We start from the raw sequence: 15,309 nt of genomic DNA, 5'->3' as shown, positions 1-15,309 counted from the left end.
TTCCAAAGGTAACCCGAGGCAAAAATAATAGCCTCAGCTAACATATCGCGGACAATTTAACAGAAAACAAACTAAGACAAATGTAAAAGGGAAGCCGGTAAGAATCGGCTTGTATGGACGCTTCGCCACTGCCAGACTTTTATCCCGGAAAACCTTTATGACGCGGGCGGAGCCGCGAGTAAAAGCTATTAATTATAATAATACAAAAGTATAGTTAGTGATGTGATTCATTATTGTAAAATGAATGTAAATCAAAGACATTAAACTATGTAATTAAATATAGACTGGACATAAGGTCTAAATTTTTGCTCCAAAAGTTATTACCAATTGGTACTTAATAAGTCGTTGTCTTATTTGAAATGTCCGTATGACTATACGTCACAGCGTCCTCAGATATTAATACAAAAATAATATATTTATAGAAAATATTCTGATATTCGATTTAAAATCGTGCAAATATTAATATGGAAAAAATATTAAGTATTTTGCATTGATGTTTTACTATTTCGAAGTAGATTGAGTCGCCATCACTTAAGCGCAAAATTGTTAATATATAATCTTCTTTGACGAAAAATTAAATTATCTTTAACGACGGCAAAACCGCGTCAAACACCTACTTTATTATAGTAAAGTGATCATCTACTGTTAGTAAAATAAAAAGAGATGGTAAAGATAATATAAAATTTTATTTTAATTATATTATGGTCCTTTAAATGCGTCAGAAGTATCTAATCAGTAATTACAACATAACATCCACATACAGTTCAACACACAATTGTTAGAATCCATCAATAATTATTATGTAGTGTTTATTTATTTGGTAACGCAAACGTTACGTACATTAACATATAATTCATTACAATAACAACGTTAATAATAATCTAAAGCTAAATGTCGTTACAATGTAAGGCGTACACGACATGCATATAAATACAAACAACTTTATGTATTTACATTGTTTCTTTATGTTTTATCAATGTCACATTTATGTTGAAAAGTTTCAGTCTTAAACAAGTAATTAATGAGTCATTAATGAACAGCCGTTGCATCAACACGTTTTCCTCCATCAGCAGGCGAATAATGCCGGGATCAAATCTGATTTAAACAATAATGTCAATATTTAACAATAAAATCCAGAAACAACTTTACGTCAACTCCAAATGAAACGATCATGTGCTAAGTAATCACCTCAGAGTAATTACTTACTTAGTATTTCTACTATTTGTCAGAAATCAGATATTTCATATTTTTATTATGTTGCTTAACGTCGTTGTAATCGATTACTTATTTCATTAACTCCAATAATATCCTATTAACATGTGTGGGTCTAATAGCTTCTATACGTTACGTGTACGGTTAAAATATTTTATTTCATACTAAAAAGGTTATGGCTTCTTATACTGGCAGGCCAAACTCTCTCGCGAGTGCCTTTAGAGGGTTGCAGTACTCTTCGTATCCTTGGTCTAATCTCTGCAATTGATAAAACAAATTTGTAATTAATTACTCTTATACTAGTGAATGAAATTTAATTTCTTCTAATAAGCCCACAGGCTGAACAACTTCGTAATCTGAGAGCGTTTGGTAATTATTGGACTAACATTGCTCCCGAACAAGACGCTTGGGTACAAACCTTGAATGAATCTTAAAGCACTTACGTTTATAAGTCTGTTGAGGTGCTCGTCCCTGGAATGGCTGCCAAGATGACGTCGACGCGACTTGAAAACATTAATCGCCCCCGATTTAGCATTTTCATGGAAGTCTGGGAATTGTTTGAGGACTTTTATAATCCACGGCACGATGAGAATCGAAAGTAGAGACGGCTTACAATTGGTCTCCATTTTTCTACAATAATGATTGTAGGCTTCCTCCGCTGCTCTTTTGTTATTGGATTCATTTATGTCTCGCAGTTCATTGTAACGGCGTTCCAAACTCTGTAACAATAAGCAACAATATTTTCTTACAGAATTACTTAAACCGCATTACAAGTTTAGTTTTACGGATGAGTCCATTGTCACGATGTTACTGTTCGAGAATGCACCTAAGATCTCTGGTAAAACAAAAAAAATCACTAACTCTTGACATGTATTTTACAGATAGGTATAAATTCTGGGAGTACTTTTATAGTGGACCTCGGACGTTAATCAGAAAGACCATCAAATAATGCATCAAATATATAATGATCGATTATAAATTCGCTGATCGTAAAAAATCTTTATTTTATTCGAGCTTTATCCGAACCTGGTGAACGGGAATGTAATTAATTCTAGTACGTTATGACTTGTAGAGGACTGAAGCTTCTGACCTCGATCAGTTTCTTTCTATCGGGATCTTCGTCATCGTCGTCTCCTGCGATTCTGTTGGACATGAAATCTTCGAGCGCTGCGTTCTTGGCGTCCTGGTTCACCTTACACAGGTCATCTGGGTGCAAACAGTACACTTCCGGGCTCCACATTCTCGCCACGTGATTGTTGTAGGCATGTTGGGCTGCTTGCACAGCCGTTCTGTTCGCGTTTCTGTTGATCAGCGTGTTTTTGCTGTGATGCTCCTTAATGTTCTGGAATTCATGAATGGTGTAAAAATATAAATAGAACCTTGAATCTGTCAATTGTATATAACTTTAATTATAATAAATTTATTTTTAGAACAATTGGATTTATCTGGCTCTATTTGATATTATCATATGTATGTGACCACTGGGATTAATAACGTATAACATAAATGTGACGAAAATAAATATACAGTACCTTCTCCAGCATTTCTATATAAGGATCTTCTGGCTCGTCGTTGTCGATGTTGCGGTGGGATCTGAATGAGTGCAGCGCGTGCTGCTTGGCTTCGGAGTGCTTCTTGTTTAGCAGCGACTCGCTGAAGAAAGAGCCGACATCGACCGAGTTCGCAATATACATAACATAGTCTTCTTGCGCCTTCATTATAAAGCCCAGGTTATTCTGTTCGTTCTTGTTGCGCAAGTCTTTGATATTGCCTTCTAATCTCTGAAAAGTTTTACAAATTGCTTGTTGACGTTAAGTGGGATGAGGATTACATTGTTGATTAGATTCGTATCTACTTCCGAATTAGTAAATAGATAAACTCAAAATTCTACAAAGATTCTAGAAAGCTACGAAGCTTTTCCAGCTCCTTAATCTGTAGGGGATAACGGGGTAATGGGATCCTACAAAGGGAAAATTTTTATAATTGTTTCTACACATCTCATATTTTACTAGCCTTAGTATTTGGACTGGTTCATAAAACCAAGAACAAACAAGCAGTTGTAATTAGTATATTATCTAGATATTTTATTGTGTATGAGAGATCTGTTGTCGTTATTTAGCTAGCTAACTATACGAACATAAAAGAGTCGCTACCTCCAAAAACGCATTTCGTTCCTCGTCGTCTGATGAATTGTGAAGTGAATCGAAACACTCGGTCCCATTGGTAACTGCCTTCAGGTGCAGCACTTCCAAGTCTGTCGGATGTAAGCACAACACCGCATCTCCGCACACCTCCTGGACGGTATCCTCATACGCTTTGTTCGCGTTAGCAATGGCGCTTTTAAATTTGGCGTCATTTAGTGCCTCGTAGGAGGCCAATCGTGATTCCAAATCCTGTAAGATTTTTATACTGTTACTTAAGAATTATAACATATTTAAGAAAGGAAAAATTAAAACGTAAACAAAGAAAGAACCTTTCTCTAAAATGAATATTTTGTTCAGATCTGTTAAGTTTACAGGATAGTTCATACATAATAAAGAGCCTACAATAATCCAACGTTTGAATTAGCACCAATAGAAAAATACGAATTGTGATTACATTGATAATTCTAGCGAAACAGTCATCGATCTCCTTCTGCGGCCCCATCTTCTTCCTGGCGTCGAATGCTTTTCGCGCACAGTCTAGCGCGTGCGCGTGCGAGCTGCGCAGCTGGTTGGCGCTTACACTGGGCTGTCGCGCGCCACAGCTCCCCTCCATCACACGCGAGTACATGTCGCACGCCTCTCGCTCCGCCGCCATTAAAGCCGCCTCGGACGTTGCCTGCACGCAAGATACGAACTTAATATACACACGCCTGACGAAACTTGCTAAACTAATAAATGGTGCTATGAGTGTACCGAGGTACACTATAACAAGATAGGTAATTTTTTTATAATACATTTATATAAAAGTTTTAGAATTGGGTGTAAGCTGTTAAATAACAGTAATAGCAAACGGTGACGTCACCGAGTTATAACGTTGGGTGCGTGAAAGAGATATAGCGCGATAACCCAACCAAGCTTCATTCTCGACAGTAATGCGAAAAAGGAATTGTACTATTTTCATAGAATTCCTTTTTCGTATTATTTTCTGTTTCATTAATATGCACAATATCAAAAATAGATACTCTATTATTATTAATTTTTTTTATATCTACTTCAATCTCAAAAAAATACCTTCATAATAGTGACAGGTTCAGGCAGCTCGTTACTGTTGAAGATGTTCATGTAGGTTTTGAAGTAATAAAAGAGATCGCAGCATTTGACGGGCTGTCCGTTGATATTTTTGGGTGTTAAATTTTCGGGTCCAAATATAGATGGCACCAAATCAAGAAGCGATTTTTTAAATTCGTCGCGAATGCCTGAAATTTAAGGTGCAGTATGAATGACACAGAGTGAAACTGACAGCTTCAGACATTTTTGAAGATTTCCTATTTATTTTTATAGAATCATTACTAACTAAAGAAAAAGATCTTAGAATATAAGCTAAAGAGTTGCGAGGCTTCGAGAGATGCTGCCTACTTCGTTATCAATGTATCTTTACGGTACGTGAATATAACCATTCAATAGATTTTAATTGGAGAATCGGATAAGAATACATTTTTATTTACCAGTTAACGCACGGATGGTAGCACTGGCCCTTGATAAATTATAATATAATAAAAAAAATGTTAGATTGATGTGAGTACTATGAAAGTGTCCGTTTTAGTTAAACAACTTATCAATTAATATCTAACACCTCTACATACATATACGAATAATAGAGTCCGTCTATTAGCATAAATAACTTACTGAATAAACGCCCATCGAACTTTTCCTCTGAAACTGAGAAGCCGGGGTGGGGCATCAGAAAACCCTTGACGGCATTGAAGAACGTGTAAATGCTTTTTCGCAGGTCTCTCATGTCTTCAGTGTGACTGGCATTGATCTAACAACAAAAACAAATGAATATGTATATCATGATGACGATGGAATGCAGAATCGCTTTGAGGTTTGTAATTGAATGTTTGGGTTATGTTGGCAGTTTTGCTAGTACCTACCTCAAGCCTCTTGGCCAGCAGCTGCTCGCCGCCCACAGCTCCGTAGGCATGCTGGTAAGGGTAAGGCCAGTCACGCACGAGGAACATCAGCACCTGGAACGCTGTCTCCTGATCCTGAGCGAGTTTGCCGTACTCCACGAATAGCTGTAACATAAAATAAGCGCACGTTGTAGTTCACAAAAATGCTCATCTTGATCACACAGATGACTTGTTGCTTTAGTAATGGCGATCCTCCTTGCGTCTTTCTCCTCCGTTTTGAGGGTCGACCACTTCTCAGTAGCTTCCACCGTATGATGTCACGCCATCGATCCCGACTGTTGGTCACCTGTATTGCGGCGTGGATATATACGACGTATACATACGTATATAATATGTTTAGCAACTTCAGTAATTACTAATATAGTAGTAGATTTTTTAATTCAAGAATAAACGCACTGTTTCGTTCAAAATCAAAATGAGAAATACAAGTAGGTATATGTTCCGCTGCCTTTATCAGCTGAACTATTAGTATTGTCGTCATTATAGTTAAGATAAAGTAAAAGCGTAAGAATTTAATAATCTTAAGAAGCATTTGAACCTTTTTCATATACAATACCACGCGTAATACATCTTCAACAGTAATCGTTATATTTCAGTCAATAGAAATAAAACCGTAGTGTACTATTATCTAAATCTTCCTTAAGAATTGCACTATCTTTTAGTAAAAACCGTACAAAAATCCGTTCAGTAGTTTTTGAGTAAATCGATCACATACAGGCAGACAACTTTTGAGAATTTTATGTTATAGTATGTATAGATAAAAGCAGATATAGAGACAAGCCTTATTCTATGAATAGTAAATGCAATACGTGTAGATGCTGCAAGTCGTCCTCCTTGATGTTCTCCTTGAGGTTGTATATCTGCACGGAGCTGAGCAGCGTGGAGAGCGCGAAGATGGTGGAGCAGTCGCGCACCGTGCTGCTGCTGTCGAACGTGCCCTGCGTGTCCATCAGCAACACCACCACCTGCAACCAACACTGCTAAATGAAAATTATTCCCCCACGCACGACATACATCTTTCCTAGCCTATATATAGTAGGGGAGACCTAGGAAGGTTGTGACAATTTTTACTTAAATGAACATATCTCAAGAAAGAAATATACCACGATTATGAACTGTATGCCTCATTATAGCTCAGTCCTTATCGTTTTGAAAACAGTCATTAAAGTAAATAAAAAGGTATATGATTTCTGAGAAAATCCATGAAAACTGAAACTACTCCCTTTGTCACAACTCTCCTAACGCCGAGGTAAGTTGTGACAGGTACAAAGGTAAGTTGTGACAGCTGTGTATCTGGATTATATTTGATAGACAAGTAGATTTACATACAGGGTCATTTTGACAACGCTTTACTAAATGAAACCACTTACTCACCTACTTGGAAATAACACTTTACAATAAGTTACTTGAGCCGTAGATGTAAAATAAAAAAGTATAAGTTTCGAACAAAATAAATATTAATAAAAAGCAATTCCAATTTTACACGTCCTAAAGCCTACTACTACTCTAAGAGAATTTGTCGCAGCGGCAACATCATACTTCCAGCCAGAAATACACCCCCATACACGCCATATTCGCATTAAAGTACAAAATGATTAAATAATCAGATAACTAAAACCAGGATTACTCGTGAAAATATTAGTTATTAATGTGTGATTTTTAGCACAATGTCAGCAAAGATGAAGACGAGTATGTGGTTTCATGTGGTTTCATTCGAAATGTCAAAATGACCGTGTATGTATTATAAACAAAATAAACTTTTTTTTGCATAAAAATACTTTACTTATTTATGACAGTATTATAAGAACTATAAATAACATGAAACATTAACATATCAAGCATTAAATCTTTTATAAGTATTTATGGCATATTTATGAGATCAGTCGTTTTAAATTCAGTCAAAAATCTTAATCTAGTCTGATAAGCAAAAATTAATAAATGACAGACATCGCAGCTCGCCCCCAGTGCAATCTTCGTGAGACCAGCCTCTGCATTTCAGACACTGGACCCACTTTGCATTTGATCTGGCACTGAGCTACACTTCTCCTGGCTTCTCATTTTTTGCCAACATAAAAGCAAAATAATTAAATACTTCTCGTTTCTTTTGTTGTCAGCCCATTATTGGATGCTGCACATGTCAATAAATAATCGCATAATATATTTTCTCCGCCTTCTGTAAATAACGTAAGACTGACATAACTCATAGACGGAGCCACATCATTTGCATTATATTGAAAAGCCTTTTTCTTCTTAATAAACCTATGTAAAGACATGGAGTTGAGATTGTAAGAGGACGCGGCATTTGGAAGACTTTGGCCTCTTATTAGCAACTTCTTCAGAGGCCAATTCATAAATATTGATACTAGCGAGGCCCATATCAGTCTTTTGCGTGTAATTCTTCGGCATTCTAAAACAAAAAATAGATAATTCAGCATTCAACATTAAACCGCATCCCAAACAAGTTCCTAACAAAAAAATCATTTTAAAGACGAATTTTAATTATAGCATACTTTAAAGTCAAAGTAGGTTATTAGAATTAATTAAAACAAACGAATTTATACATATAAATAGAAAACAAACATTGCAAAAAGCATGTAAAACAAGGTAATCAGAAAATGAACTTAGCCTAGGAGAGTTGTGACACGCTGTCACAACTTTCCTAGGTGCCAGAAATCGTGACCTGGTCAAAATTATATTGCTTAATTTCGAAACAAGATCCAAACACAAAAATACAGTGCCATGCTTAGAAACTTCATAAACCGCAAAATATAAGAAAAAATAGCAAATCCACCTGAACATAATATGTATCGATATAAATACAATCAAAATTTTGATATAAAACTTACTTTTCAGTTTTTTTTCCATGCAGACGTCATACTTACGAAACCGCTGGCCGTGCGCCACTGGCGCTTACAGTATCGAGTAGCGTTTCTCTAAAGAAACAATCGTGCGCTGTAGCCAGTTCCCTAACGGTCGGAGGTTCTGAGAAATCATCTTTGTCACAACTCTCCTCTGTCACAAACCTCCTCGGTCTCCCCTACCTCGCTCAGAGAGATAAAAGCCAGATTGGAAACATTATTATGTCTGCCAACTCGCCCTAATTCAGTGTGGAGTACTAACCCTTCTTAGTGGTAGATAGGGGAGCTAATGTCGAGCAGTAGGCCAGTATACAATATAGGGCTGGTACTATAAACATGATATATCTCTTTAGATTTTATAAAATAATAATATTAATTAATCACGCACGAGCGACTGCTGAAAAGAGGAAAATAGTGCCAAGTACTTATTAAAATATAAATTGCGTGTTTACATCGGGTCATACATACATCAGGATAACAACATTACTATCCTGACGTCATTTCTGTAATAGTCTAGGTATAGCGCTTAGCAGTTACCGGTTGTCCCTTGTAAAGGATTTTGATGGGCTCAGACCAAAGATGTAAGCCTGTGGTTTCGCGATCGCAGCCTCCTCGCCATCGGAATCCACTGAGAGGTTCGTTTTCATCTCCTAACCACTGACCGCTGTTACGAAGAGATTCCTGAAACATGTTAATGAAAAAGAGGCTTAATAATATTATAAACATGTTAATGTTTTAGAGGCTTTCGTAGTTATTGTGCAGCAGGTCAGTCAAATGTACGTACAACAGCCAATATAGACAGCTATGACAATTTTGAGAAAGGAATACAAGATATTTTATCTTACACGCTAGCTTTTCCTCGCGCCTACTCCCGCCTGAATGTTTTTCCGGGATAAAGTTCTCTGGACTAACATATTTTCCCGGGACAGAAATTAGTCTATGCCCTTTTGAGGGTCTTAAACTATGTCCATACCAAATCACTGAAATCCGTTGGGCAGTTTTTGAGTTCATAGCGTTTAGACAGCCAGACAGGCGCTATCCAACACTACAAGATTTTATCAATTCGAATCAGTAGTTCCTGAGATTAGCACGTTCAAACATACAAACAAACTCTTTAGCTTTATATGATAGTATAGTCAGAATTACTAGGTGCGCTAATATATTGTTACTTCGGCAATATTTATAGTGCCGTACTCAGCCAAGTGAACTATCGTATGCGAGTATTCTTGAAAACCACAAATTCTGTTTATCCTCGGCCCTAGGCATTACCAATCCGGACTGTATTCCACTTAGGAAACTGATTTATTTACTTGTTCGAATGTAGGCGTTGTGCATACGCTATAAAGTTCTTACTGACGTTTATCTCAGATAAATGCGGTATATTAGCGTGTACTCACCGGTGCGCTGAGGTATTTAATGAAGAAGTCGAGCAGGAAGGACTTGCCGCCACGGTAGGCCCCAGCCACGCTCACCAGCACCACGGGCAGGTCTTTCACATCCTCGCGCAGCAGGATCTCCTTCAGCGCACCCTCGTCCAGCTTGTACGTGTGGTCATCTTTCACCTTCACCACTTGGATTCCACATGGTTCATCCAAACCACTCATATTCCTCAGTTACTGCTGCAACTAAGGGGTAATTTTAGTTAATAAGTATATCAAAACAAAAAATCTTAACGATCTGTAAATTATCCTACTGTTTTACAGAAATATAAAATTAATAGCGCGCCGCCCTAATACACGGAGGCATTACACACCGCTACCCTTCGCGCCCCGCTTGCGCCCGCGACCATCGCTCCGCTCTTCCGCAGTGTCGAAATAGTTCTCGCCCGTGGTGAAAGCGTGCGCGGGCGCGGCTCATATGTTTGAACCTACACTGATTTCTTTTCTCGGGCTGTAGTTAGTGTTTCAGTATCTAGTAGTCGTTGTCATTTCGAGCTCTATAGTTTGGCTTTATTCATCTTGCCCCGACGCCTTCAAATAATATTGTGGGACTTACCACAGCAGGGAAACTATGCAAATATTTTTTATAACATACTTGAAATGTTGTGTTATGGCGATACCACATTACAATGACCTACGGGCAGTTGCTAGAAAATGATTTAGCCGGTGAACGCTGGACCAATAATAGAAGATTTCGTAATATATCGAGTATTGATAAAAATGTGCATTATGATTGATATTTCAATTGTATGGGTCAAATGACTAATACTTGTATGTAAGTAGTTTCTTTTTTAACCGACTTCCAAGAATAGCGGAGGGTCCTACTTTGTGTTTGTATTTTTTTGTTATTTGGATAATGCTTCAGTTTGGAAATAATTCAGCCTAAAATAAAAATAGTAGCTATTCGCGACATTTCGCACGTCTAGCAATTAATAAATCTTGTCCTTTAAGAAAGTTTTAATATTACATAGGAGTTATTTATAGCGTCAGTAACACAAACAATTTATGCCGCGGGACTTCCCCGAACACAGTTTGCGACGAGCGGCGGTATCGTCCGGTCGACCTTGGACAGCACAGTCATCACTCGCGATAAACCGAACATTAATTTATGATATCTACATGCCATTCGGCACTATATCGCATCTTTTAATGTCGAAGTGCCTCAGACAGGTCCAAAAATTTAATTTACATTTTGACGAATGATCATACTTTATATAGTAAATATTAGGGAAATGGTATTTGGCAGGAAAAGGGATTCTTAGGTCTTCGGCAAACAAACATATTCTTTAATATCCTACGTAGCGTTAACCTTTTTTCCCTTTCCGCGGGTACATTGTACACTTTCCCGCCCTCACACCCACCACTACAACTCCTGTAAGCCAGGATCAGCAGTGACACGCATTTTATGACACCGAGCAAAGAAGCTCGGCGAGTCTCAGGAAAAACTAATTTGTCATTATCCTGCAACTACATTAATCAAATAGAAAGATAGGGAGGAGTTGGAAAAATTAATTGTATAGTTTCCTCCATAGCAAAACGGGAGATAAAATAATGAACTAAGGAGCCGTTTGGTACTTGGTAGGCAAAACTGATTAGCACGTTGCCAGTTATGTATGTTAGGTACGATGAAATAGATAAGCCTATTTTCATTTACCGCTCGTAATTCGCAATTAACAGAGATCGTTGGTGGATGTTTGAAATGTGGTAAAGGACAAACATCAGGACTTTACAGGAGAGCCAAAAAACAATGTTTAAAATTTACAACTTTTTCGTTTTATTTCCTAAGATGCATTCTAAACAGATATTTTTAAAATTTACGCAGGTAAAAGAGTTGTAAAATTTTAATGCAAATCTTGATCTACACATCTAAATAATAATATCATCAAATATGTCCCAAAATTTGACAGGTATCAACTCGCTGTTTATTAAATTTATTTAAAAACGGAGTCGAATTTATATGTATGCGAAAATGCGAACGTTGCGTACGTGAGTAGTGAGTACTTGTCAATCGTAGATCGATCGATTTACGGGACATAGTCTGTCCCGCCGGGATATTTCAAAATGTGCCTGAAATACGGGACGTCCCGGTAAATACGGGACGTCTGGCAACACTAATTCTAACCAATGCAGCTGTCAAACATCATTTCCTTTACCTCAGCCACGTGATCAAAACATGTTTGTAAAAGTCAATTCATATTTAAAATACCTAAATTAGTAATACAATGTCTGAAGTCAATGGTTGTCGATGACTCACATAGTCAACACATGCCAAAATAAATCTTATTCCCGCCGAAATTTATATGAATTTGGTGTGCAAAATTTACTTTTTCCTTTGTTCGTTTTGATAATATTGTTGTCGTAGTAGTCCATTGTAAACCGCGAGCTAAATTCGATTACCAGATCGAACTTACTTTGTGTGAATTTTGTTAGTAATTTAACTGGATTTGGATCATTTGAGAAATGAGGCAGTGATTAGCGACCATAATATCAGAGCCTTTAGGTAGTCAGAAAAATTTGGGCTGGTTCATAATGCCTATCTTAATGTTGAATTAACTTCTTCGGACCAAATATCTGGTTAAATAAAAAAAATGCTTCCAGTATCAGCCCTTAGACTATAAACTAAGTATTTTTTTATTTCAATACATCATGTTTAGAACAATAACATGTCTCGAAATACGGACAATTAAAGTAATTACAAGATACTGTATTCAATTATTAATAAATTTTTCCCAGCACAAAATGAAATTGTATACGAACAGCTTATCAAAGAAGTAGCTTGATGGGTATGTTCACTCGGTTTCATAAATAAAACACTAGATATAATAACAAATTATGATAATCTTATCTTTAGATATGCCTTACACTAGCGGCACCAGTTGTTCACGCAGTGAGGTAAATTTAATGATTTACGAATTTATACAAAGACAAAGTTAACGCTCATCTTTTAATTTGCCAAACTCGTTATAATACATATATTAAAGGATTAAAAAACACTTATCTGTTATTCCTAACCCATTAAAACTTCTTGTTTTGTACTAATTTTTATGTTAAAAAAATAAGACTATAATTGGTATCTGTTTATAAACTATTTGTAAATAAAAACTTACCAGTTATGTTATTACTATATATTATGCACTCGATAAAGTCTGATGAACCGCCTCGCTTCAGATAAAACTCACAACTGATGTCTAGACTAGAGTCTGAGGAACATTGGATACTGCGCTCCCGCCGCTTGTATCATTATTGGTTGGATCCCATCACATATACAAGAGGGCTTTACATTAGTCATATATTCAATCCATTTTAAGATTTATTACAAAGACATAAGACTTAAAATTATGTTTCTTGGATATGGATTTGCAATATGCAATATGAAGCAAGGAGTATTTTTTATATTTAGCGATTGTGAACTTCACGGCTGTCATGCCAAACTTCTTGGATATTGAACTTATTCATAAATGAAAAAAAATTTGCCTAATACTATCATATGTATCACATTGTGTAGCGCATAGTGTGAGGTCACATTTATATAGCGCCTGTAATAATTTCAGAGTAAATGCTGTTCGCCGCATAAATTTATAAGCTGATCAAATACAGAAATCGCACTCTAATCTACGCTCCCAAATAAATGATAATAAAAAAAGATATCTACATTAGCCGTTTAATCCGATAACTATAAAATAAACTTGTGAAACATACCCAAATGTGTTAAAACTGGCATGTAACGAAGAAATGAGGATATATCACGTATCGTAGAGACAGATGCATACTTGTAAAATCGTATTACTGCCTATATGACTAATCAACCTTAATTCGGGAATGCTTTACGCTGCACGAACCTGCACGCGCGTGTCAGAGCTTGCAGCGGCATGTACGAACGTCAGACACGCCTAGGGCTGCTATCCGTCCGGAATTCCCTGAATTTGTCTGAGTTTGAAGGGCGTCCGAGGATCCTCCGCAGGGATTTCACCCGGACACTTTTGTTGTCAGGGGAAATCCATTTACTTTTATAGATAAGCGATACATTTAAATAAATTTTATTTAAAAAATCATGCGTAATAACCTGATGTTTTTATTTGTGTTGCAAAATTTTTTTTTAGAGTTGCCCGGGAATATCCCCTATTTCGCCCAAATGCCCGGCATTTTTGCCGTGTTTAGCCAGTGACGGCAATTTGGGTGATGGCAGCCCGTCGTCCAACGTTTTAACGCGTTTATTCCACCTCAAAATGCTTATCACCACATAAGCATAATTCAATTCTGGACGAATTAAGTTTTTGAAAGTAGAAAACATACAATAGTGATGACTGGCCTGGAAATTGTTGCCTAAATCTCGCGTTAGTAGCCCATTTAGGATAAACCAATGATGTAACGAGAAATACATACATCATATTGTAATTTGAGGAAAAATAACATACAGTTGTAACTATTTACGTTGCGGTTGATAAGAGCGCGCATGAAGCTTCGAGCATGTATCAAGATGGCTGATGAATTTTAGCTCCTCATAAAAAAAATTATATAACGGAAGCGCATTTTACGCACACACCCATATCATCGCGCATTTATCCCCGAAGGGTTATGCAGAGGCACAACCAGGGCACTCACTTTTCACCAAGTGTGTTCCGTTCCATAATGTGATACGTGGCGAGCCTATCGCCATATCGGACACAACTTTAAGACTGCGGGCTGATACTGAGTAGAAAAACCCAAATATAACTTTGCCCGACCCGGGATTCGAACCCTGGACCTCACAGCGCGCTATTCCGCGCATGCAGTACATCTACACCACCGAAGCATCTTACGGCATCTATGTAATGAGATATAAATGTATATTGTCGTATGGCTCTGTATATTAAGATACGAAGATGTAAAAATATACGTTATAGCTGGTGTCTTGTCTCCTGACGATTTTTACTGAAAGATGTATTGAAGTATATCGTGCTATAAATATACATCTGTAAATTATGTGTGTATTGCCCTTAAATGTGTATCATGTTTGGAAATTATGAAAAACTTTATTAATATATTCTTCTTAGGGGCCGTTCAAGTATTACGTAACGCAATTTGGGGGGAGGGGAGTCTTGTAAAACGTTACAGGGACAGGAGAGGGTTCGTACAACGCTTTACGTAATATTGGATTTCCTATTTTAATAATAAAAATAGGGAATTGAAATCTCCCAAAGTTGGCAATCCTTTTCATTTATGCTTTACGGGGAATACCTCGACTGTATTTTGCATCATTTTTATGTTGTTTTCGTTGTCAGTATTGGTTAGTATTTTTACGGCTGTTTTATTTTAAATTTGTTGTTAAGAATGCGATTTTATGTGGACTAAACTGTTTTATTTTAGTTACAAAGTGCCTACACACTGCTGCTTGGCGGCAGAAATAGACATTGCAGTGGTATCTACCCAGGCGGACTTACACATATGAGAGACATAATACCAGTAAACCAATACGATTCTTTTTATACCAGGAAAATAAATAACGGAATTTTTATTCCGAAAAAAAGCTTTTAGGCTTTGTAATACAAATACATCGTCTGAATTGTAATCAAACGAAAACTTATGCGTTAATTTATTAGCTAACGTTGAAATTAACAATACAGTTAGTTAATGTGAATCATTTGTATTAAGAACTAGCTGACCCGACAGACGTTGTCCTAACTATATATGCACGCGCGCATTC

At 36.9% G+C, this 15,309-nt stretch overlaps 1 protein-coding gene across 1 annotated transcript; it reads right to left on the bottom strand.

Annotated features, from left to right (window-relative positions):
* Window positions 1-667: 667 nt before the first annotated feature.
* LOC115441461 (atlastin) lies at window positions 668-12,890 on the bottom strand. Its single transcript, XM_030166254.2, has 13 exons — window positions 12,734-12,890; window positions 9,585-9,812; window positions 8,725-8,868; window positions 6,139-6,294; window positions 5,291-5,434; window positions 5,043-5,178; window positions 4,428-4,612; window positions 3,811-4,032; window positions 3,366-3,605; window positions 2,745-2,993; window positions 2,303-2,554; window positions 1,656-1,931; window positions 668-1,470 (listed from the first exon to the last, which is right to left on the bottom strand). Exons 2-13 carry the CDS (start codon window positions 9,789-9,791, stop codon window positions 1,396-1,398), a joined length of 2,286 nt encoding a protein of 761 aa, XP_030022114.1. The 5' UTR covers window positions 9,792-9,812; window positions 12,734-12,890; the 3' UTR covers window positions 668-1,395.
* Between the last annotated feature and the right edge of the window lie 2,419 nt (window positions 12,891-15,309).

This window comes from Manduca sexta, chromosome 25, assembly GCF_014839805.1.
Source record: "Manduca sexta isolate Smith_Timp_Sample1 chromosome 25, JHU_Msex_v1.0, whole genome shotgun sequence".
Classification (NCBI taxonomy): Eukaryota; Metazoa; Arthropoda; class Insecta; order Lepidoptera; family Sphingidae; genus Manduca; species Manduca sexta.
The sequence above is the reverse complement of the archived record's forward strand: the minus strand, read 5'-3'. Positions and strand labels throughout refer to the sequence as shown.